The sequence below is a fragment of the Microcebus murinus genome, chromosome 12 (assembly GCF_040939455.1).
Source record: "Microcebus murinus isolate Inina chromosome 12, M.murinus_Inina_mat1.0, whole genome shotgun sequence".
In the NCBI taxonomy this organism is placed as follows: Eukaryota; Metazoa; Chordata; class Mammalia; order Primates; family Cheirogaleidae; genus Microcebus; species Microcebus murinus.
In genome coordinates this window covers 91,522,508-91,546,821 of record NC_134115.1, presented here as the reverse complement: position 1 = coordinate 91,546,821, position 24,314 = coordinate 91,522,508, and the positions used below count along the sequence as shown (strand labels likewise).

Sequence of the window (24,314 nt, the reverse complement as noted above, 5' to 3'; positions counted from 1 at the left end):
GCAGGAACTGAGGACAGGACGTGAGGGCTCCCGGCTGGAAGGACCAGTCCAGTTTCATGGAGGAGTTGCCTTTGAATTGACCTTGGAGGGCGCTGGCTTGGCCAAGTGGCAGTAGGAGAGGGCTGCAGGAACAGTTCGATCAAAGCGCAGCTGTGCAGCAGGTGGCTGTGGCAAAGCTTGCCAGGTCCCTGAGTCGGTTCGCCTGCAGGCAGCCGAGGCCGGGTGTGGGTGGGGCCTTCCTGCCTGCATCCTCATCCCTGTCCTCTGCCGCAGCGTCTGCCTTTCCCGAGGACTTCTCCATCCTCACCACTGTGAAAGCCAAGAAGGGCAGCCAGGCCTTCCTGGTCTCCATCTACAACGAGCAGGGCATCCAGCAGATTGGCCTGGAGATGGGACGCTCTCCGGTCTTCCTCTACGAGGACCACACGGGGAAGCCGGGGCCGGAGGACTACCCCCTCTTTAGGGGCATCAACCTGTCGGATGGCAAGTAAGTGGCCGGTTGGGAGCCCTGTCCCCCTGCTGGAGCGGACGCCCAGCTCGTCCCCCGTGCCTGTGCGTGGGGGGTCTTCTCTCTCCCTGGGTCTCTGCTCCCCCTTTGTAAAATGCATGGAAGCAGGTCGACAACGCCAGCCACTTGGCGTCAGCAGGGACATAGGAGGTTGTGTGTTGAGGCTCGGCACGCTCCAGGCAGGATCTGAGGCATCTTTAAGGATGCACACGCGGTAGACGTGGGAGTGGATGGTAGGAAACGAAGGCACGTCTTGCCGGAATTCTCCGGTGGGTGCACACCCAGACGCTGGTGGGCGGCAGTCACCTTGTGCGTGGCGAACACATACGAGGTCGTGGGTGGCAGTCTCTGAAGACCTCACGGTCCTTGACAGTCTGTGCCTCTGTGTCCCTCGTGAAGACTGCCCCCGTGAAGACCCAGTCTTCTCTGTGGCTCGCATCGGGGTTCAGACATAGGACTGGCAGTCCGGGGCCAGTGCCCAGATGTGGCGGCCGCCCCAGGGCTGTGACAGCTGCTGCTGGGAGCGCGCCCCGTGCTGAGAGCTCCACACCCGTCCCCCCCCTGTGAGCTTGGGCCTCCCGAGGAGCTCACGGGGTTCACACAGCTGTCCCCATCTGGAGACGGGAATTCCGAGGTTTTCGGGGTTTCAGTGGCTCTCCCCGCGGCACATGGTGCTGCTGGGGTCAGTGCCCGGACTCGTCGGAGCCCAGAGGCCCGGCCGTGCCGCAGCGGGGCTCCCCCCGACCCTGTGTCTCTCGGGGTCTGCGCAGGGCCCGGGATTGGCGTTCAGCCCCGCAAGCCGCTCCTCACCCCGGGCTGTCCCTTTCCCTGCAGGTGGCACCGGATCGCCCTCAGCGTCCACAAGAAGAACGTCACGCTGATCCTCGACTGCAAGAAGAAGAGCACCAAGTTCCTGGACCGCAGCGACCACCCCATGGTGGACGTCAACGGCATCATCGTGTTCGGGACGCGCATCCTGGACGAGGAGGTGTTCGAGGTGAGCGGCGCTGCGCCCCGTGCCGCCCGGGGCCCGTCTCTTCCGTCCGGCGTGGTCGCGGGGTCTGTTGGCCGGAAGCCTCTGCCGCTGTCCCGAGGGGGGGTGTGGCCCGTGGACATGGAGGGGCCACACCTGCCGCCGTCTGCAGGCCGCCCTGGTCCCAGGGGCCTGACGTGTGCCTCCTGGTGCCAGCGTGGGGGGACACGGGGCTCTGGCCAGCCTGGACCCCAGGCTTGTGGAGACACGGCTTCTGCTCTCCTGCGTCTAAGACCGTGCTGGGAAGGGGGTGGTCGCGCTCGGGGACTCGGAGGGTGGAGCTGGCCACTGCGTGGTGCACCAGGAGGACCCTGCCGACCCCCCAGGGGTGCCCTGACCCAGCGGCGTCCAGCCAGAGCCCTGCTTCCCGGGGGCTGCGTCTGAGCCTGGGGTCCAGGGGGCCGGGCAGGGTGGGCTCTGGGGCCTCCACTCCGGCCGTGGAGCCTTCGTGGCCTGGGGCTCAGCCTGAGGCTTCGTGGGAGCACAGGAAGCAGGTGACCAGCGGTCCCCGCTGCCCAGGGGAGGGCCACAGAGTCACGTGGGGCCTCTTGCAGCGGGTTCCAGGGCCCTGCCTCCTGAGGAGCCGGGACAGCGGTCCGTGCAGGGCCCGGGAGACTGTTTCCCAGGAGCACTCAGGGACTGATGCACCCTCGGCTTGGGCCGGGGGCAGCCAGGCCCCCCTGCTGGGCTCTTTTCCTTTTGCACAAATTGGCCTTTGCAGAGGATTCCGTGTGCACCAAGGCCTGTGCCGCTCGGGTGGGTCTGAAAACCCCGGGCTGGGTGGTTTCCGACGGCAACCCTGGCTCCCGGGTTTCCTCCGCCGGGGCCCCAGAGACAGGACAGGGCAGTGTTTCTTCCTGGAGTGCCTGAGAGCCAGCGTAGCGCCCTGGAAGCCCTGGCATGCTTGGTGGCGGTTGGAGGCCCTCCTGCGTCCCGCCCTCCCTGTTTCATGTCTGAGGCGGGGTCCTGGAGGCTGTGTGTCTTCTCCGTGACTCGGGGGCCACCGGACAGGAACGGTGTTGACTCAGTCTTGGGGCTCTGCCAAGGGCACTCGATGGAGACATACATACGTGTGCTCGTTCTACTTCTGCGGTAACGGCGGCGACGTCTGCTGGCAGGCACCGGGGCGGCCGTACCCACCGGCCCTGCGACTTCAGCATGCACGGAGAGTGAAATTCCACAGCCTCAGCTGTCCGTAAATCGGCAGTGGGTACCGCGGTGTCACCGTGGCAGAGGTCGGTCGGCACAACCCGGGCTGGACGCTCAGCTCTGTCGCGCCTTGGCGTTGGGCGTAGGCCAAGCTGCCTCTGTGCGCCGGGTTTTCCGTCTATAAAGTGGGATCACGCATGTGGTCCTCCTGGAGCTGTGGCAAAGACTCCCCAAGGTCTAATGGGGCAAAGCACAGGCACGCCACCTCCCGCGAGGCCGGCCCTGGAGACAGGTAGCTGCGTGGCAGGTGATGGTCCAGCGTGGAGCCGGGTGGAGGGGAAGGCAGGGCCAGCGGCCCACGCTGGCAGCCCGGGAAAGCCCAAGGCAGCCACTGCCGTGTGGACACAGGGAGGCCCCCGGGGAGGAGGCGGGGTGGGTGGGGCTGGCATCACCCGCAGCTCAGGTTTCCTGCAAGCGGCAGCCTGGGGTTCAGCAGGGCGGGGCGGGCACGTGGGTCCTGCTGGCGCTGCCAATGTGTGCCACGGATCGAGAGGCACCCTCCGGGCACGCTTCTGACGGGACTCGCCGAGATGGGAATGAGCTAAGGGACGCCGGGCTGTCCTCGGCCGGGCAGGACGCCGCCCCTCCTGGGGAGCCGGGGCTCAGAGCTGGCTCAGGGGTCGCACGGATGGGGCCCAGCGCCAGTCTGGTGGGAGAATCTGGGCCAAGCAGGTGGCCTTGGCCAGCTCTCACCGTGAAAGGTGGACAGCAGGCGCAGCACCTGGGGCGTCGTGGGAGCTCACCTGGCGCAGGTGCTGCTCTGCGGCTGGGAGCCAGGGCTGCTGCTGCCACCGCTGCCCACTCTCCTGCGGTTGAGGTCCTGGATCTGGAGGTGGGGGGGTGTGCTGAGGCCGCCGCAGGGTGGCATCATTCAGTGAACTTATTGCATGGTTGTTCTTCCCTGCTATGCCGGATCTCTGTGACAGCTAGTGCTTTCTGGGTGCTCACGTGTACTTTTTACTGTAAAGATTCAGGAAAAAATTTTACATAATTAAAAAAAATATATTAGGATCCTTCTGGGAGGCCGAGGCAGGCGGATCACTCAAGGTCAGGAGTTTGAAACCAGCCTGAGCAAGAGCGAGATCCTGTCTCTACTACTAAAAATAGAAAGAAATTAATTGGCCAACTAATATATATATATAGAAAAAATTAGCCAGGCATGGCGGCACATGCCTGTAGTCCCAGCTACTCGGGAGGCTGAGGCAGGAGGATCGCTTGAGCCCAGGAGTTGGAGGTTGCTGTGAGCTAGGCTGACGCCACGGCACTCCAGCTCGGGCAACAGAGTAAGACTCTGTTTAAAAAAAAAAAAAATTAGGATCCTGAAACAAATGCTGCTTCCTCGATTCTCTGAGCAGGAAAGGCTGTTTTCCCGTAAGCACATGCATGGCGAGAGTCCGTAAGCACGAGGCCAGGGGTCTGGCCGGAGCCCCACCCTGTCCTAGCCGTGAGACCCTGTCCTAGTTATGACAAAGCTGGTGAGCTGGCCTCAGAGTCCCGGCCACTTCTCGTCTCACTGCAAGCAAAACAGAATTTTTATTTCCCTTGAAGCAAAGTGATTTAATGCTTTGCGTTCTAGCAACTTGCACGTAACGGCGCCTCTCATTTTTTAAGTGCTGGCCTTCCCGGGAAGGCTCTTGCAGAGAAAGGCTGGCCCTGCAGAAAACCATTTCTCCAGCGGCCCGGCTCCTGCCCTGAAGACGACTCTGCTTGTGGAAAGCCATCTGTCCCGTGGCTCCGTGAAGCCTCGGCTGAGCCGGGAGGACTCTGGTGCCCGTGGTGGCCGGCCGCGTCCCGGCTGGAACACACGCACCGAGTTTGGGTTGAGGGCTGTTTCCAAACAGGGACTTACCCAGCTCTAGAGAGTTTGTTTAAACAGGGCTCTGGGGTTTTGCCCGGGGTGCACAGAGGCCCTGTGTCCAGAGTGAGGCGCCCTTGAGGGACGGAGCTGGGGGGAGACCCTCGGGGAGGAGCTCAGTGCGTTTCCTGCAGGACAGAGCGCGTTAGCCCGCGGCACCGCGCCTGCAGGCTCCCTGGGTACAGACACTGGGCCACCGGCTCCCACGGGCCTGGGCCTCCCTGCCGCCCCAGCCTGGTCTCAGTCTGGCTCTGGTGGGGCCACCTGGCCGTCCGGCGAGGTTGGACACTCCAGCCGCTCGCAAAGCCAGCCGGGAGGAAGTGACGTGCATGGGCCGCGCGCTTGCCCGAGGGGCCGTGGGCCTTGACTCCACTCCCTTCCTTCCCCGATGAGGACTTGGCGCCCAGTGTCCCCTTCTGTAAGATGGGGGTGCCAGGGCAGGACTGGGGGGTTTCGGGCGGTGAAACAGAGTCTGCGTCAGATGCTGGCCCCTCTGAAGGCCGCAGGGACCCACCCTGACCCAGGCCCTGGGTGGTCGGAGCTGCTCTGTGGATGTGGCCGGCGTTGGCTTGCCAGCGTCAGGGGCAGCGTCGGCAGCGTGAGCGAGGCTTGCTCTCTCCACGGTGGCACAGTCACCAACCGTCCGTTCTCGGCTTTTTGGACTCACCTGCACAGGCAGGTGACTCCTGCCGTAACGATGAGGGCACTGAGCCCTGGTGAGGACGGAGACGCCAGGAACCCCCGGGAAGGAACCGTCTGAGGGTCACGCAAACCTGAGCAGGGTTAGCGCCCCACGGCCGCCTCCGGCCTGTGCCCACACCTGCCATCTCAGGGGTCCCCTGGTGGGCCGCTGTGCTGCTTCCCTGGCAGAGCCCCTGTGAGGCCGGCAGGAGACCGCTAGGCTGGGCCCCATCCTGGCTCCATCCCGCAGGACGGGCGGTGTGAGCTGGGGGCTCGGGCGGCTCCCTGGGCCATCGCTTTGCCGTCTGCCTTGCGATGTGGCCGCGCCGCTCTCCCTGCCAGCGTGTCCCCAGGGGACAGTGTGCCGGGGCTGCTGGGGCCGCATCCTGGGAACCTGCACAACCTCAGTCTTGTCCCTCCTCCCTGCTGTACCTGTGCCCCGGGGCCGGCGAGCATGGCACGGTGGGCCGGTTGGTGTCCCGGGGCACAGCTCCCCGACCCCCGAGGTGGGGGAGAGGCTGGGCCGGCCGGGCCACCGTGCAGGGAGCGGCAGGGGAGGGGAGCCAGAGCCGCCGGTGCAGGGAAGTCTCCTTTTAATCCAGGCTTAGTCGGGAACCGGCTTTGTGTTTTCGGAAACACACGACAGCCAGAGAGAGCGCTTGGCGTCTGGCACGGGCCGGGCGTGCGAGTTTCCTTTCAGTGAGTGGCAGGACAGACGTAGCCAAGCGAGAGGCGAGGCAGCGGCCTCCGCAGCCTCCACGCGCCCGGGAACAGGGGGTCTCGCCGCCACCGCGCAGCTCGGGAAGCCAGCGCCAGGGAGACCAAGTCGCTTGCCAAAGGTCACCTAGCGAAACGGCAGCCGAGTGGGCCCTTCCCCAGCTGGGTGGGATCCCGGGGGCCAGAGGCAGGAGGTTGGGCCCGGGCTGCCCCGATGGTGCCGCGGTGCCTGGCCTTGCTCCGGGCCTCTGGTGCTCTGTCTCCAGAGCCCTGCACAGGCCCTGAGAACACCCGAGTCCCCTGGCCCGTGAGGTCTGTGAAGCCCTGGAACCTTCTAGGAAGAGTCTGCACAAGCTGTTTGCAAGGGCTGAGGCTCCCAGGGCTGTCCTTCTTGTGCATGACAGGGACTCTGTCCCAGCACCCTCCACGGCTGTGGGTGGAGCGTGGGGCTGCCTGGCCACTGCCCCAGCGGACTCTGTGCCACGTGGCAGCACTCCACGTGGAGGGTCTGGGGGTGGACTAGGCAGGGGACATGGGGACAGGCAGGGCCTGGGTGCCCGGCCGCAGGAGGGCCTCTGCCGTGGGGTGCCACGCTGGAAGGACCCCCTCTTTGAGTGAGCCGTGACAGGGAGGGGGGCCGTGGGGGAGGACAACCCCCCTGCCCCCCCCCCACGGGGACAGCCAGCCAGTTCTGGGCTCGGAGCCAAACATGCTTTTAAGCTGTTGAATGTTTCAAGGGGCAACAAGACCAAACAGACCATAAACTCGCGCTTTCCCTGCAAAACCCCTGGGTGCCGGCGGGAAAAGTGATGGCATCCTGTCCGCGCAGCTAATGGTCCTCCATCCGTCTGCCCTCCTTTCAGCCTTTGGAAAACAGCAAGTGCTTTACCTAATCCCTGATTCCCTTTTTCCAGGGGTCTGGCTTTTCCACTGACACGTTCTTTCCTGGAGTTTCGCTCTCCCGGCCGGGAATGAGGCCTTTGCCGAGGGGGCACGCTCCTACCCGCTGGGCCGTGCGGGAGTCCTCTGCGCCCGGGGACCGCCTTCCTGCGGCCCGGCTGCAGAAGCCGTCGGAGGCCCAGGTCCACGGCCCCGCACTAGCGTCCCAAGCCGGCCCCCCTGAGCCTCCAGGTCCTTCTGGGATCCCTCCGTCCCTCCCCTGCTTGCCGAGGGCCCCCCGGGCTGGGTGTGGGGACGCAGCGTGGAAGGACATAGGCTCAGGGTCTCACGTCTGGTCACTGCCGCAACACATGATCATGGCTTGCTGGGAACACAACAGGGATATAGTTGCTCCCGGTTCCGGAGGCAAGAATTCCAAGATCCAGGTGTCGCAGGGCCACCCTCCTTCTGGAGCCTCCAGGGGAGGATCCTTCCTGCCTCTTCTGGCTCCTGGTGGCCCAGGTGCTCCTTGGCTTGTGGCCGCATCGCCCCAACCCCCGCCTCCATCGTCACTCAGCCTCTCCTCTGCTCCCTGTGTCTCCTGTAAGGACACTTGTCGTTGGGTTTAGGGCCCACCCTAATCTGGGATGTTCTCGTTTTGAGATCGTTAATTAATTCTGTCTGCAGAGACCCTTGTTTCCAGAGGAGGTCTCCTGTGAATACAGGTTCTGGGAGTTCGGTGATACTTGGGTGTGTCTTTTCGGGGCCACCACTCAGCCACTTCCCCAGACCAGCACAGACAAGGGGCTCCTCTCCCGTGTAGAGTTCTCATAGCGCACGTGGGCTTGGGGTCAGCCTCTGGCGTGGCTGGCTGGCTGGTTTCCAACCCAGGCGCCTGTGTGGCCTGCCGGGTTGTGCTGAGGAGGTGGCAGGGTGGCGGGAGGGGTGGTCGGGGCAGCCTGGGTGCAGCTCCCTGGCGCGGCTGGGCGACCGACTGCCCTCCTGAGGCCGCTGTGCAGGTAGAAACGGGAGGTGCGTTCTCATCTCTGGTTCTGGTCCAGGAAGGCTGGGCTGGGAGGCGGGGTGGCACGTGGGCCTGGCCGGCTGCCTCGCACAGGTGGCCGGGAGCCCGCTGGGCGGGTGCCAGCCACCGAGCTCAGTGATCCGTGTTGAGGGAAGTTGTTGGCAGCAGCCGTGGAAGGTTTGCCCTCCCAGGGGACCCGGTGAGGAGGGATCCAGGGAGACCCCACAGAGTCAGGCTGGCGTGGGACCCGGCCCCTCCCGCTGCCGGGCCAGGGGGGCTCTGAGTGTGTCCTGTGGAAACCGTGAGCAGCAGGCCTGGGCTCCCAGCCGGCCCCGTCCCATGTCTCACGCCAGGCTGCAGTGGGCGTTCTGATGGGCAGGTGCCGAGAGGATGGGCTCCGGGGAGGGACCCGCAGTGCTGGGGAGTCACGGGAGGGACGGCCTCTGGAGCAGCAGCATCATGTGGGCGGCAGGTGGAGGCCAGCGCCTTCCCGGGGGGCAGGGTGCCTTCTGCAGGAGGGGCCCGTGGCCGGGGCAGCCGCAGCCTGAGCCTGGGAGCTGCCACTGCTGGCCGATGGGCCGGGGGTCCTGCCGTGACGTCGTGGGGCTTCTCCTGAGCGTGGTGGCCGGGGTTGGGGGCTGCAGGCGAGCCCTGGCCCCCACTTGCCGTTCCGACGGCCTTGGCAAGCCTGGGCTCAGCTTCCTCATCTAGAAAACAGGGATGTGAGGCTCATGGTCTGGAGGAAAGGAGGGGAGGCCTGGGGGAGCCCGTCCTGCAGGGCCCGTGCCATATGCCAGTGCTGCCCCCCGGTCACCCTTCAAGGAGAGCCCACGTGCTGTGCCGCTGAACACGGCTGGGGGTCGGTGTGTAGTATTGTTGTAGTTATAATTCTCAGCAGCAGCGGCACACCCCGTCTTGCTGCTGCCGCCCTGTTTGTTGGGTGCGGTTGAGGGGGATGGAGGGGACCACCTTGGGGGGCAGGGAGAAGAGCTCCCAAAGTGGGTATGGCCCTGCCATGGCCACGGTCCTCTGGGGCGGGACTTGCTCAGTCTGCCCTTTGGTGCCTGGAGAGAAACAGCCTCCGTGACCTTGGACAGTCCGCTTGGGGTCGGTGCACCCTGCCTTTCCCTCGCCTTGGGGAGACCCAGAGCAGACAGTCTTGGGGGCCAGGCAGGTGATGCCCTGGGGACTGGGCGCAGGCCTGTAGTGCACGTGCCCCGTGTGTGGTGGCGAGGATGATGGTGATGATGATGTGTGTGGTAGTGAGGATGATGGTGATGATGAAGGTGGTGATGATGATGGTGGAGATGAAAGTGGTGATGATGATGGTGGAGATGAAAGTGGTAATGATGATGGTAGAGATGGTGATGGTGGTGATGATGGTGTTAGTGAGGATGATAGTGATGATGGTGGTGGTGATGGTGGTGATGATAGTGTTAGTGAGGATGGTGGTGATGATGGTGGAGATGAAAGTGGTGATAATGATGGTGGAGATGGTGATGGTGGTGATGATGGTGTTAGTTAGGATGATAGTGATGATGGTAGAGATGATGGTGGTGGAGGTGGTGGTGGAGGTGGTGGTGATGTTCACTGTGGTGGGTATGCTGCTGCTGGTGATGGTAGTGAAGGTGACGATGGTGAGGATGACGGTGATGATGGTGGTGATAGTAATGTGTGAGGTTAGTGCTGATGATGGCAGTGGTGGTGATGATGGAATGGTGTGATGTCATTGTGGTGGAGGTGACGATGGTGGAGGGGACGACAATGACGGTGGCAGTATGGTCATGGCTGTGGTCTTGGTTGTGCTGGTGGCATGGATTGACGTGGGCAGTGTCCTGCAGTTGCGACCCCATCCAGTCCTTAGGACGCTCCTGCAGGGTGGATCTCATTACCCTCTTTTACCTGCAAATGGGGCCTGGAGCCATCAGTTCCGTGCTTAAGTCCTCACCTTGACAAGGGAGGGGTGAGCGCTCTGGCCACCTGTGGCTCACACCGCATCCCTGCACCAGCTTCCTCTGAGCAGCGGTGCCCAGGGTGGCATGCCCCCCTTCCAGAGGGCTTGGGGGTGCGTGTGCCCGTGCTCAGCCATGCCCCGTGTTCCGGGGAACACCGCTCCTGCAGGGCTGCTGCTCTGAAAGTCTGGCTGCGGAAAAGGATGGAACAGCGCGCTCGTGCACTGCCCCGGTGACAGGTGTGTGCCTTTGTCCGTGAGGCCCATGGCCTTTAGAGGACGGTGAGCCTTTGAGGAGGGGGCCGTCCTCCTGTCCCTCGGTCTGGAGACGGAGCCTCTCCCGCTCAGTCAGCTAATGTGGCCAGCTTTAGAGCCCACATCAGCCACGCATCCCCACATGTGTGCCGCCCACCCTGCCACAGGTGTGGCATTCCTGCCGCCCAGGGCAGTTGTGAGTGGACTCAGCCCTAGACATCCCAGGCTGATGGCCACAGGTGGGCCTTGGACTGGGACTCGAGGGGCTGGGCGCACACATGTGCACAAGGGGGACATGGCAGGACATAGTTTTGCAAGCATGTGAAAATATTTCTTTAAACACTCACGTTAATAGTGTCAGACTGATTCTCAGACTCCGCAGGGGCTCTGAGCATCATGGAAAAGATTGTTTAGACCTCCTCTGGCCTGGGGCACTTTGTTTTTAAATCCTGTGTGACTTCTGGATGGAAAATATCGAAGCAAGATTGTGAGTGTGACGTGTTCAGGCCCGTGAGAGCTGGAACAGGACAATCTGGCGGCCTCTCCCACGTGAAGCCCCGAGGACATCAGGAGGTGGCTGGGGGGTGGGTGGGGGGGGAAGGGGCCGTGGCTCCCGCCAGTCTGTCCTGGCCGCGTCTGTCTTAGAGTCCAGCAGGCCCCGGGCAGGTGTGAAGGCCCACAGGGGGAGGGGGGTGCCCTGTCCATGTGGGGCTGCATCTGTCACTTGTTACCATGGGGAAGCGCAGCCACACCCCGGCTCCTGTTTGCGGAGGCCCAGGGCTGGATGCCGCCCCCTCCCCAGGTGCCCCAGGGTCCATGTCCCCCCCTCCCGTGACAGCAGCTGGGCCCCCCGGACCCTCTCTAGGCTGCAGTCAGCACTTTCACTCACTTTCCCCTGGGCTGCATGTTGCAAGGGGGTTGGCAGGTGTGGCCCTCCCGCCAGGCCTGGGACCCGGGCGCCGGCGAGACATGTGGCCGGGGCCGGCGGGCAGCTGGGCACATGGCGCTTCCCTCTTGGTTTTGCTCCCCGGACGACACACTCGCCTAACGACTCACCCGCGGCCTCCAACAAGCAGGGCTTGTCTTCTCAGATGATCTGCGCCTCTCCGTGTACGAGCACGGAGTGCTGTGGCTAAAATTAGATGATAAAGTCCGCAGGGCGGGCAAGCGGAGTGCTCAGCCGGGATCCCCGCGGAGCCCGTTTGGGTTGGACAGGGAGGGGGCCCGGGTGCCAGGCCGTGCTGGCTGTCCCGGGGGACGGGGCATTGGGTTGAGAGGGGAGTGCAGAATTAGCCGGCGGGAGGGAGGCGATCAGAGGGAGAGGCCACGGCGTGGCCGGGGCGGCCCTGGCAGCAGAGCCTCTCCAGTCCGGCGAGCTCACGTTTCCGGCTCCGCAGCCCCCAGGGCTGCAAAGCTCTGCAGTGAAGACGTCGCAGTTTCCTCGGCTCATAGCAGAAGCGCAGCGTGGATTCAATCTCGTTATCGGAAAAGGCAGAACTGATTCTCTCAGCAAAATGCTCCCGGCCCTGCCAGAGCCAAGGACAACATGCCCCTGCCGAGGTCGAGCGGGACGGTTTCCTGGGCCGCCTGGCCTCCTTGCACAGGCACACGGGCCACTGATGTCGCCGAGGGCCCAGGGGCTGCGCAGCGGAGCGGGATGGCCGTGATGACCACTGGGCACAGCGGCGGAAACTTCCGGGCACTTGGCAGAGATGTATGGACCTGGCAGGGGGCAGAAAACAGGCGTGTAAAAGGGGGAAGCGGTGGTCCGTTGTCAGGGCCAGGGGTGGCGTTAAAACGCCCGCCACCTGCTTCTCTGGGCAGCTGCTTTGGGAGGCCGCGGGCCGGCTGTGCGGGTGGAAGGGCTCAGCCTGGGAGCAGGGGCGGCCTGAACTCACCTGGAGGACTGGGCAGGTGCCTGGCCCTGCTCCTAGGGGCCGGGGACGATGCGGCGGGGTGTGGGGAGTGGGGTCCCAAGGTCGTCCCATGTGCAGGACGTGTGACTTGGCACCATGGCCTGGACTTGTGCCACGCGGCTCTGGGACCGTAACAGCACATGTGTCCTGCAAGAGTGCCCTGCCCCTCTGACCCCCTGCGTGTGCCTCTGTGCAGTGGGGAAGGGAGCGTGGAAAGGAGGCCCCGCTGCTGGAGGGGCTGTGAGGATGGGGCGTGGGGGGCCCATGTGTGAGTCGCTTTCGCCCAGACGCAACAGAGGGCTGGGAGCAGGGTCGCCATGGGACACGGGGCCTTTCCCAAGGCGCGGACAGCGCGTGCAGAGAGTCTGATGTGCTGACACAGGCTGTCACGTTGGCGCTCGGATATGGGGCAGGGTCAGTCCAGCAGCCTTAGGGCCCCTGGGCTGTTGTTGAGGGAGGGGACTGAGTCCTGGGCACCTCGGTGTCACTGCCAGAGCCCTCTGCAGTCAGCAGCCTGCTCTGTGTGCACCCATGCATGCAACACATACCAGACACATGTACGTATACATACAAGTGCACACATGCACAGATATGATGGCATACAAATTCGTACACACACGAACACATATATGCACATGTGTACACATGCACCTGTACAAACACCATACCATACACAGGCATGCACATGTGTACACAGGTGCACACATATCACACACACATACACACATGCAGGGGTACGAACAGGGTCACACACACAGCAGGCGACCCCAGGTCCTGCTGCCGGCCTGCTGGTGGGCTGTGGGTTGCTTGGCTGCCTCACCTGTGTCTGGGGGCTGTTCGGCCCTGCAGGAGGGCCGGAAAGTTCCAGGAGAAGACAGTGGACAGTAGAGAGTGAGACGCAGCACCTCACAGCCTCACCTCAGGGCTCCGTGGCCCATCACACTGCATGCAGGGCGGGAGGCCGGCACAGGGAGGCGCGGCCGTGATTGTTGGCAGGAGGGTGGATGGGGAGAAAGGAGCCAGGAAGGGGAGGAAGCTGGAAGAAGGAGTGGTTCCAGGGAAGGTGGGGGTCACGTCTGTCATGCGGGCCAGGGACGGGGGAAGTGTGCAGTGGCATCCATCAGTTGGACGTGACATCTGACGGGAACCACTGGCCACTGTGGGCTGGGTGTCCGGCTGGTTCCGGGGACTGCTGGGTGCTGGCGGGCGAGGGGAGCAGCTGGCCTTTCTGCAGGTGCCGGGGGCAGGGCCCACCCACGCGGCAGGGAAGGGCCTGGGTGCAGCCCGCTGGGCAAATCCCGGCCTGCAGCCGCCTCACCTCCCCCCCCCCCCCGTGTTGGGTCCTGTGGGGCTGCAGCCCAAGGCGTCTCTGTGTGGTCCCTGTGGCTGTCACCAAGCGTTGTGCGGCAGCCCAGGATCCAGCGCCCGTCCCTGTCCCCCTAAAACACTGACACACCAAGCCCACGCAGGGGCCACCCGCCGGCAAGTGCCGTGCAAGGCTTCGCCGAGGGGGCAGGCTTATTAAACGAGTCTCAGTCTGTAGTTGGGAGCCTCGTGCCACACGAGGCCCCATGGAAATGCTCTCAAAATACAGCCATGGAGTTACGACCATTAGTTTTACATCTGAAAGGTGCTACATATCAGATTGGGGTGTCCGGGGTGGCGCACCATCTCCTGGGCATTGGGTAGCGGCTTCCAAAAGCCCTGGGTTGAGAAGGATGCTGAGGTTGCATCTGATCACGATGAGGAGGAGTCCAGTGGGTGGCAGGGTCCTGCTGAGGGCTTTTCTGAGCTTCCGGCAGGGCTGTCTGGTCCCCGCAGCAGGCTGGGGCGGGAGGGAGGCCGAGGTTCCCCGTCTATGTGGGGCTGCCCCCGCCTGGGGCTGCCTGGCTGGCGGACAGCCGGGCCGGGCAGTCTCCACACGCCCCTCACTGTGTCCAGAGAGGAGCCTCTCGTTTAATGTTCCGGAAGGAATTCCCGAGGTCCCGCTGGGGACGCAGGAGGTGTTCTTGCCCTCGAGCGGCGGGTCCAGTTCTGGCCGCGTCCTGAAATCTCTGGGGCTTTCCTGGCTCCTGAATCCCAGGCGCCCAGACCCGTGGCAGCGAGTCTCTCGGGCCCAGGGTTCGTGGCGTCGGGACACGTGTGTGACCGAGAATGGGCAGGAGGCCGGGCCTTCTCTCCAGCCGGGATCCATCACAACATTCGCCGGGTCGGGGACGCACAAGGGTTTCAGGGATTCAGGAACACTTTAGGGGGTGCCCTGCGGCACCCCACCCAGGGCTGCCCTGTGCCCCGGCTCTTGAGGGCTGCCTGCTCACCTCTGGCCCCTCTGGCCCCCGTCGGTGCTTTTGGATCAGCTGCGGCCTCATCTTGCTCAGAACAGTTGACCGAGTGCAGCCCCCGAGAGACCCAGGCACCCGGATCCCGGAGTCCTCCGGGCCTGGCTCCGCACTGTGCGGTGACCGGGTGGCCCAGGGCAGAGGCAGGTGGTCTCACCAGAGTCCCGCAGGTGGCTTTGCGGCAGTTTCTCTCCCCTTAGACCCCCTGCGCTTTGGTGGACATTCCCACAGGACAAATAGGCACGTTTTGCGGCGTGAAGTTCCACTCGAGGATTTGGTGAACAGATGGTTTTAAACCAGCAGGAGCAGCTGGGGAGGCGGCTGGGGGGGTTGTCCCTGGGGATGAAGGGCTTCGTGCCCATTGTGCGCAGTGTGGGCAGGTGGCGGCAGGCCAGGGAGCCGGGCTGGGCACTGGGGCGCGTCCGGCTTCCTGCCTGCCGTGAGTGTTTCCTACCCAGGCTTGGGACTTGGTCGCCGTGGGGCGTGCGTGGGCGGGGTGTGCCCACTGAGGCCAGCGCAGGGCCCTCGAGGTGTGGCCGCTGTGCCGGGCACTGGGGTGCGAGAGTGGGCAGGGCACGCCCGAGGCCCGTGGAGCGTGGGGTTCTGCAGGAGGCAGCCCCGTGGCTGCTAGATGGAGGGGGACCTGAGTGCCAGGGCCACGGCTGCGAGGCTTCTCCCGCCATGAAGTGCATTTGGAGGTTATAGATTCAGATGTCGAGTTGCCAGTTGAAAGGAAAAAATATTTTATTTGAATTGGATGAAATTTGAACCAGAAGTCGTGTTGCTTAATAAAAATGTGTGGTTTTGATTCACTGTTCCTGTCATATGGTTCTCGTCTGCTGGGGAGTTTACAGCATGGGCCAAGAGCCTCTGACATGCAGGGAGGGAGGGAAGGAGGAGAGCAGAGAGAGGGGGAAGGAGAGAGAGGGGTGGAGCAACAGAGGGGTGGGGAGAGAGGGGTGGGGAGAGAGATACAGAGAGAGAGAGAGAGAGAGAGAGAGAGAGGGGTAGAGAGAGAGGGTGGAGAGAGAGGTGGAGAGAGGGGTGGAGAGAGAGAGAGATGGAGAGAGAGAGGGGTGGAGAGAGAGAGATGGAGAGAGAGAGGGGTGGAGAGAGGGGTGGAGAGAGAGAGATGGAGAGAGAGAGGGGTGGAGAGAGGAGTGGAGAGAGAGAGATGGAGAGAGAGAGGGGTGGAGAGAGGGGTGGAGAGAGAGAGATGGAGAGAGAGAGGGGTGGAGAGAGGAGTGGAGAGAGAGAGATGGAGAGAGAGAGGGGTGGAGAGAGGGGTGGGGAGAGAGGGGTGGAGAGAGAGAGGTGGAGAGAGAAGAGTGGAGAGAGGGGGGTAGAGAGAGGGGTGTAGAGAGGTGTAGAGAGAGGGGTGGAGAGATAGAGGGGTGGAGAGAGAGATATGGAGAGAAGTGTGGAGAGAGAGTTAGAAAGGTGTAGAGAGAGGTGGAGAGATGGAGAAAGAGAGGGGTGGAGAGAGGGGTGGAGAGATGGAGAGAGAGGGGTGGAGGGAGAGGGATGGAGAGACGGGTGGAGAGAGAGAGGGGTGGAGAGATGGAGAGAGAGAGGAGTGGAGAGAGGGGTGGAGAAAAGGGTGGAGGGAGAGGGATGGAGAGACGGGTGGAGAGAGAGAGGGGTGGAGAGATGGAGAGAGAGAGGGGTGGAGAGAGGGGTGGAGAGAGAGGGGCAGGCAAGTGGCATGGGAAGCAGCAACACGCAGAGCGCGTCTACTTTGGGCGTTGGTTCCTCTCCTGTTTCCCCGGAGACGTCCCTGTGTTGCTGTGATGCGGGTCCCTGGCAGGGCGGTGGCCGGCAGCTGTCTGGGGTCACTCCCCACGCCCTGCCCGCCCGTCAGGTCTGCTTGGGGCAGTTCTGAGGTCCGAGCTCCTCACACATCATTCGAGGTTTCTAAACCCAGGGGCGGGGCCCGAGCATTTGGGACCAGCCTCAGGGACCAGGTAGGGCCTGGCTTTTCTGCACTGAGGCTGCCCCCCCAGTTCTGAGAGTGAGTCACCCCACCTTAGCCCATCTCTGGGCCAGTTTCCCACAGAGCCTTCGGGAAGCGGGGAGGGCAGTGGATCCTGTCCCGGGGCAGTGCCCACCTCCGGCACCCTGCTTCACAGCCGCGGGGCCATCCGTGGACCCTCACTTAGTGACTTCAGATGACAGGTCCCTGCAGCACTGCCATGGTCCCACAGACGGGAGGCCACACCTGTTCCCTTCATGTGCCTCCCTTTTTCTTGTGGGCACAGCTCAGCGTCCGGCAGAGAAGGGCTCACACGCTTCAGCAAACAGAAGGCAGGAAGGGTGCAGCTTCCTTGCTGGGGCGTGTGGTTCTGACATGTGCCGGGTGGTCACCAGCTCCTTTGGGTTGGGCTTAGGGCGCTGCGTTCCCTGACTCCACTCAAGGCTCTGCCCGTTAGGAGCTGCTGGCTAGAGAGAGGCTGTGGGACCCATGGGAGCATTAGAGGAAGCCCGGTGACTATGGTGTCTGGGCAGATGTGAGCTATCAGTGGGGCACAGACAGGTCAGTGGTGCCCTGGGGGAGAATGCGGGCACCATAAGGCAGTGGATCTGGGTCATAGCTGCATCTCCAGTGTGTGATGCAGTGGCTGGAGCTAAGTAGGTGCACAGTAATGGCTGTTGAGTGAATGGATGGAAGAATGGATGGGTGGATGGGTGGATGGATGGATGGATGGATGGATGGATGGATGGATGAGCAGATGGATGAGTGAATGGTTGGGTGGATGGATGAGTGGATGGATAGGTGGATGAGTGGATGGATAGTTGGATGAATGGATGGATGAGTGGGTGGATAGGTAGATGGATGGATGGATGAGTGGGTGGATGGATAGATGAGTGGATGGATAGTTGGATGAATGGATGGATGAGTGGGTGGATAGGTGGATGGATGGATGGATGAGTGGGTGGATGGATAGATGAGTGGATGGATGGATGAGTGGATGGATGGGTGGCTGGCAGGATGAGTGGATGGATGGATGGGTGGATAGATGAGAGGATGGATGGATGAGTGGATGGATAGATGGATGAGTGGATATATGGGTAGATGGATGAGTGGATGGATAGATGGATGGGTGGATAGATGAGAGGACAGATGGATGGAGGGGTGAGTGGATGGATGAGTGGATAGATGGATGGGTAGATGTATGGATGAGTGGATGGATGGATGAGTGGATGGATGGATGAGTCGGTAGATGGATGCATAGATGGGTGGATGGATGGATAGAAGAATGGATGGATGGATGAATGAGTGGGTGGATGGGTAGATGGATGGATGAGTGGATAGATGGATGGGTGGGTGGGTGGATGGATGGATGGATGGAAGAATGGACAGATGGATGAATGAGTGGGTGGGTGGATGGATGGATGGATGGATGGATGGGTGGATGGATGGGTGGGTGGGTGGGTGGGTGGATGGATGAGTGGATGGATGGGTGGGTGGGTGGGTGGGTGGATGGATGAGTGGATGGATGGATGAGTGGATGGATGGTTGGATGGATGAGTGGATAGATGGATGGGTGGGTGGGTGGATGGATGGATGGATGGAAGAATGGACAGATGGATGAATGAGTGGGTGGGTGGATGGATGGATGGATGGATGGATGGATGGATGGATGGGTGGATGGATGGGTGGGTGGGTGGATGGATGAGTGGATGGATGGGTGGGTGGGTGGGTGGATGGATGAGTGGATGGATGGGTGGGTGGGTGGGTGGATGGATGAGTGGATGGATGGATGGGTGGATGGATGGATTGATGGATGGGTGGATAGATGAGAGGACAGATGGATGGAGGGGTGAGTGGATCGATGAGTGGATAGATGGATGGGTGGATGTATGGAAGAGTGGATGCATAGATGGATGGGTAGATAGATGAGAGGATGGATGGTTGGATGGATGAGTGGATAGATGGATGGGTGGGTGGGTGGATGGATGGAAGAATGGACAGATGGATGAATGAGTGGGTGGGTGGGTGGATGGATGGATGGATGGATGGATGAGTGGATGGATGGGTGGGTGGGTGGGTGGATGGATGAGTGGATGGATGGATGAGTGGATGGATTGATGGATGGATAGATGAGAGGACGGATGGATGGAGGGGTGAGTGGATCGATGAGTGGATAGATGGATGGGTGGATGTATGGAAGAGTGGATGCATAGATGGATGGGTAGATGAGAGGATGGATGGATGGATGGATGAGTGGATAGATGGATGCGTGGATGGGTGGACGGATGGATGGAAGAATGGACGGATGGATGAATGAGTAGGTGGATGGATGGATGGATGGATGGATGGATGGATGGATGGATGGATGGATGGATGGAAGAATGGACGGATGGATGAATGAGTGGGTGGGTGGATGAATGGATGGATGGAAGAATGGACGGATGGATGAATGAGTGGGTGGGTGGATGGATGGATGGACCAGCCTAGCTAGAACAGCTTTTGTGGGCTGCAGCTTCCAGGGAGTCTGGCTCTGAGGACAAACTCCCCTTGCGGTTTGGCCTGGGCTTCTCTCCGTTCCAAGGCTGGGTCTCCCGTCCCCCATGTGAGTGTCCTATGTGCTGCTTGTTCACGAGCTTCTGTCCTTCTCCAGGGTGACATCCAGCAGCTGCTCTTTGTCTCAGACCACCGGGCAGCTTACGACTACTGCGAGCACTACAGCCCCGACTGTGACACTGCGGTCCCTGACACCCCACAGTCGCAGGACCCCAATCCAGATGAATATGTGAGTCGGCTCCGGCTGGGTTCATGGTGGGGCCATGGGCAGACTGCTGGGAGGGGGTGGGTCCTGCAGGCAGGGTAATTGTGGAGGGCGCACGGGCCATGGGACCCTGCATTTAAGCAAACCTGCCGGGTGAGCGTGCGAGTGGACCTGGGGGTGAATCGTGGGATGTCTGACTCACCTTACTGCACAGGTGACTCCTCGGTGACGGAGATGCAGAGGCTGTCATCGCTAACCCTCTCCTTGACCCTCTCAAACGTGTTCCTAGATGAGTCAGGCCAGGTGTCTCTCACCTCCCGGCTTATGTCCCTGAGGGGCGTGTGTGCACAGGGCTGCTGCAGGAGCCCCGTGGACCCCATCTGCTGGGGGGGACGTCCGCAGCTCATCAGAGAGAACACGGCTTACGAGTGTCCACCGTAGAATGGCCGGTCCTCTGACCCCACAGTGGCAGTGATGTGCCTGACACTCTGTCCCTCTGATGGGGCCCACTGTGGCCGCAGGTTGGCCTTCCTCACCCTCTGGCCCCACGCCCCAGCCACACCCGGTCTCCCTCACTGGCGGTTTTGCTGCCTCAACATGAAAATCCCCTACTACCCCTGGCCAAGTCTGACTCACCTTTGCTAAGTGATGCTAAATCCTGCTGTGTGTTCTCCTCGGGCTTCCTTCTCACCTCTAGTCGGAAGAGAAGGATGGGTGGCTTTCACGAAGGTTAGGATCCTGTGGGCCGGGCCACGTCTTACAGACCCCAAGGATGGGGCTAGAGGGAGTTGCGGCTGAGTTCCTGCAGCCCAGGCCTTCCTGCCGGCCCCTCCTGCTTCTGAGGGCAGGACCTTCTCTCTGTCCCTGTGAGGGCCCTCCTGTGGTCCCTGGGCTTTGTAGCTCGGGCTGTGGGCCGGGAGCTCAGTGGCAGCTGCAAAGCCAGGTGAAGCCACCGTTCGGTTGCGTGTCCTAGCCCTGGGCTCCAGAGGGTGACATGTCTCCACCATTAGGGTTCAGCTTCTTCTGCTCAAGGGGACTTTTCTTCTCTTGGGCCTCTGGCAGGGCTGGCTCAGCCTCCTGAGGGGCTGGGAGGGAAGGACCCCATCCAGGACCTGCAGCAGGACTTGGTGGTGTCACTCTTCCCAGCCGGGCAGGAGGGTGGAGAGCCAGGCAGGCTGTGCTCCCGCCTCACGTGGCCAAAATCCACTCTTTCAGTACCCGGAAGGGGACGGCGAGGGTGAGACCTATTACTACGAGTATCCCTACTACGAGGACCCGGACGACCTGGGGAAGGAGCCCGCCCCCACCAAGAAGCCCGTGGAAGCTGCAAGAGAGACCACCGAGATCCCCGAGGTCTGGGCCACGCGGGGGCTGGGCTGGGTGCGGCGCAGGGAGGCCGAGGCCGGAAGAGGCGGGAGGCGGGAGGGGGAGGCTGGAGGTGGTCGTGCCGGAGCTTTGCGCTCACGGGCAGCGCTGGGCTTTCCTCCGTGCTGACATCTGGAGATGGGAGCTGTGCCGGGATGTGGCTCCCACCGCGTGGCCGGTCACTGGCCCTTGGTGCCCGTCCTGTGTCCACCAGGCCTGAGGAGCCCCGGGATGAGTTCGGGTCTCGGGTTCCTCGGCCGGCGGCGCAGCTGCCGTGCGAGCTGTGAGCTCAGGGCTCCCCGATGGGTCACGGCGTGGTCCGAGGCGGGTCCCAGGGTCCTCCCCGCCCCGTGCTGCCGTCGCCTGGGCTCTGGGGTGCGGGAGGGCTTGGAGCGAGTGCCAGCGGCGGTGAGACGCCCCAGGGGACGTGCCCAGGAGTGCCCGGCTTGGGGCAGGAGCGTGACGGAGGGCACCGTGGGGAGGGAGGCCGTGACGTGCTCGGCACACGTCCGTGATCGGTTGTGAGTGTCCGTCAGTGCGTCCTTCTTGGGGGGGGAGATGCCCTGGATGTCCAACGTTGCTGGAAGAGCCTGGAACGTTCTGCTACTTTGGGCTCTTAAATTTCGAGATACGCTTCGCTCTTTTCTTAGGTGGAACCAGGTGGCCTCAAGCCATTCCCAGCTCTCTGATTGGGCTGGTGGGCGGGCCGTCCCCCTTCGGGGCACCTGGGTGGACACAGGCCGCTTTGTCCCGGGTCCACAGGCCTCTTGATCGGCCCGTAGGCCTGGCTCTGCCACCTGCTCTCCCGCTCAGAGGAGTTAGGGCGCCCGCCGTGGCCCTGACTCCGCGTCCCTGCCCTTGGTGCCCAGGAGCTGACCCTGCCCCCCACGGACGCGGCCCCCGCACCCGAGACCAGCCAGAGGGCTGGGGAGGACGAGGACCCTGGCATAGTGGACTACGACTACGTGCCCAGCGAGGACTACTACACGCCCCCCTCGCCTTACGACGACCTCAGCTACGGCGAGGGCGTGGGGAGCCCCGACCAGCCCACCGGCCCCAGCGCGGGCGCCGAGACCCCCACCAGCACTGTGGACACTGCCAACGCCGCCAACGCCTCCAACGTAATTTCTTCCCTTCTGGCCGGCTTGGTCCAGGGGAGGGCGGAAGGGCCGGGGCTGGGTCAGGACCCCGAGCTGCCTCCTTGCTCCGTTCCACCCGGGGCGTCCGTGGGTGGCCCCTGTGTCCCCTCGCCCGCCAGCCCTGGCCCTTGGCTCTTTGCAGCGGGGCTGTCTCAGGCTCCCCGGGGGATGCCGTTGCCGGGCAGGTTCGGAATCCCCGACGCGCTGAGTTACTCAGTGCTCTCCCCTGCGAACTGGCCCTCGCCCGCAAGTCTCCCTGGGCTCGGGTGGAGACTTACAAGTAGGGGCCTGCGTGGACAGAGAGTCCCAGCCTGTGGCCGGGGGTGGTCAGGCTCGTGAGCCAGGATCTGGGCAGACAGCTGTGACCATGAGGCTGGGCATCGGTGGTCACTGGTCCTCAGGAAGACTGGCCCGAAATCCTGCCCGTGACCTTGGAGTGTGACCTCTCCTCTCTGGGTCTCGGGTGCTCACTTACAACACAGCCCTGGCACTGCCCGCCGCCAGGCCGGTGGGGCTTTGGACTGGGGCGGGGTCTCCTACCGCACAGAGTGTCACCGGCGCCCAGAGATGGTGCCCATGGGATGCTGGGTTCTTTGGTGCCGGGAGGACGCCCCGTCCAATGGGTCCAACCCCCTGCGTCTGTGGTCGTGGGGTCAGGGATGTGTTGTCTCGAGACTCGGAGGCCCTGGGTATGTGGCGCAGCTGCAATGGGGTGCCATGGCGCCTGGGCAGGTGTGGGTTGATGTTCCCCGTCGTGGGAGGAAGGAGGTGGCAAAGTGGCTCCCAGGGGCCGCAGGACCTCGTCCCACAGTGGGACTCCAGATTCCAGTTGTGCGGCCTTGAAGTCCTGAGGGTGCTGGACCTGGAGCCCGAGGAGGGGGTCGTCTCTGTCCAGCTGGCCTGGCGTCCGCGGTGCCGGGCACGGCGCCTGTCAGAGGCCGCGCCCTCCCGGGTGACGCTGCTGCTCCCTCCTGTCCCCTGCAGCCAGCTCCATCTCCAGGGGAAGGCAGGGACGACTCGGAGGGGGAGTTCACCGAGGAAACCATCCGGAACCTGGACGAGAACTACTACGACCCGTTCTACGACCCCACCATCTCCCCCTCGGAGATCGGGCCGGGGATGCCGGCGAACCAGGACACCATCTACGAAGGGGTGAGCGGGCGGGTGCGCCGCCCGGGGCAGGCGGAGGGGTGTGTGCACCATCCCAAAGCCGTGGAAAGATCTCGGCGTTCGGGGTGCGATGGGGAGGAGTGGGGCGGGGCGGCACAGTCTGCATCCTCACCTGGCCCCGCAGCCGCCGTCCATTCTCCCACCGGCCGTGTGGCCTCAGGGCACTGTCTCACTCGCGCTGGCCGGCTGAGAGAGGGCCGTCCATTCTCCCACCGGCTGTGTGGCCTCGGGGCACTGTCTCGCTCGCGCTGGCCGGCTGAGAGAGGCACCGTCCATTCTCCCACCGGCCGTGTGGCCTCAGGACACTGTCTCGCTCGTGCTGGCCGGCTGAGAGAGGGCCGTCCATTCTCCCACCGGCCGTGTGGCCTCGGGGCACTGTTTCACTCGCGCTGGCCTGGCTGAGAGAGGGCCGTCCATTCTCCCACCGGCCGTGTGGCCTCGGGGCACTGTCTCGCTCGCGCTGGCTGGCTGAGAGAGGGCCATCCATTCTCCCACCGGCCGTGTGGCCTCGGGGCACTGTCTCGCTCGCGCTGGCCGGCTGAGAGAGGCGCCCTGGCTTTGCTGCCTCACCGGGGTTTTGCATCACCTGGACTTTCTTTTCCCTTTCTGTCTCTCATTCTCTCTCCCTCTGTGCCTTGCCGTCCCCAGATCGGAGGGCCTCGCGGTGAGAAAGGCCAGAAGGGAGAGCCAGCGATCATCGAGCCGGTGAGGACGTCCTCCTGCCCCTCCCGGGACGGGCGGCCACTGCTGGGGGCGTGGGGCGTGCGGGTGCGACCAGGCCCCCGGGCGCCTGCAGCTGTGCGCCGGGTGGGGCAGGGGCCGCCCCACCTCCCGGGCTGCACACCCTGCCGTCACTGAGACTCGGGAAGAGCCCCGGGTGGGGGAATGTTCTAGGCCTCCAGGGAGTGGGCGGGTATGCACTGGTCACCACGACTCTGCCCTGGACACACGTCTGGGCGCCTCACGGTGTCGGTCTCACCTGGTATAAAAAGGACTCGGAACGTTCTAGAAGGAGGCGGGTGGTGGCGGGCTGGGGTTCGCTGTCAGTCTGAGGTGGCCGTGGGGTGGGAACAGCCAGCCGAGGCTCCACCTCTCCACGCCTTTACGCAATGGCCTGGAGTACGTTTGCTGAAACGTGGAGCACTGTTTACAGAGTCTTGTCAAGGGAATGAAACAAAGCCGCCCTGTGCTGAAATGCAGTTGGGTGAAACCACCGTGTTAGGTGACGGGGTCAGGGGCGACTCGGGGTCTTGAAATGCGGGGGACGTTCCAGATGCCCCTCCTGGGTCGGGGGGCTTGGTGGGGGCCCTCCCTGTGCTGGGACGTCCTCATCCCCAGGGGCCACCCTGGGGTCTCAGAGGGGCCGAGGTCAGGGGCCTGACACCCCGCAGGCGCGATGCGCCGTGAGCAGCTGGCAGGGCGGTGGGCAAGGGTGGGCCGGAGCAGGGGCTGAGGCAGTGGAGGCGTCCAGCCCACACGCCAGGTCTCCAGAAAACCCGTCTCACCTGCGCTGGGGAGAAAACAGGGCCATCTGGATGCATTG

At 63.2% G+C, this 24,314-nt stretch overlaps 1 protein-coding gene across 2 annotated transcripts in view; it reads left to right on the top strand.

Moving 5' to 3' along the window:
- Positions 1–24,314, top strand: part of COL5A1 (collagen type V alpha 1 chain) — a 159,478-nt gene that overhangs the window by 48,786 nt on the left and 86,378 nt on the right. For both annotated transcript variants that reach the window (XM_012782112.2, XM_012782111.2), the window contains exons 3-9: positions 274–487; positions 1,343–1,505; positions 18,990–19,121; positions 20,313–20,450; positions 21,332–21,583; positions 22,586–22,753; positions 23,420–23,476. In XM_012782112.2, coding sequence (XP_012637566.2) covers positions 274–487; positions 1,343–1,505; positions 18,990–19,121; positions 20,313–20,450; positions 21,332–21,583; positions 22,586–22,753; positions 23,420–23,476 — 1,124 coding nt within the window. The remainder of the gene's footprint in view (positions 1–273; positions 488–1,342; positions 1,506–18,989; positions 19,122–20,312; positions 20,451–21,331; positions 21,584–22,585; positions 22,754–23,419; positions 23,477–24,314) is intronic.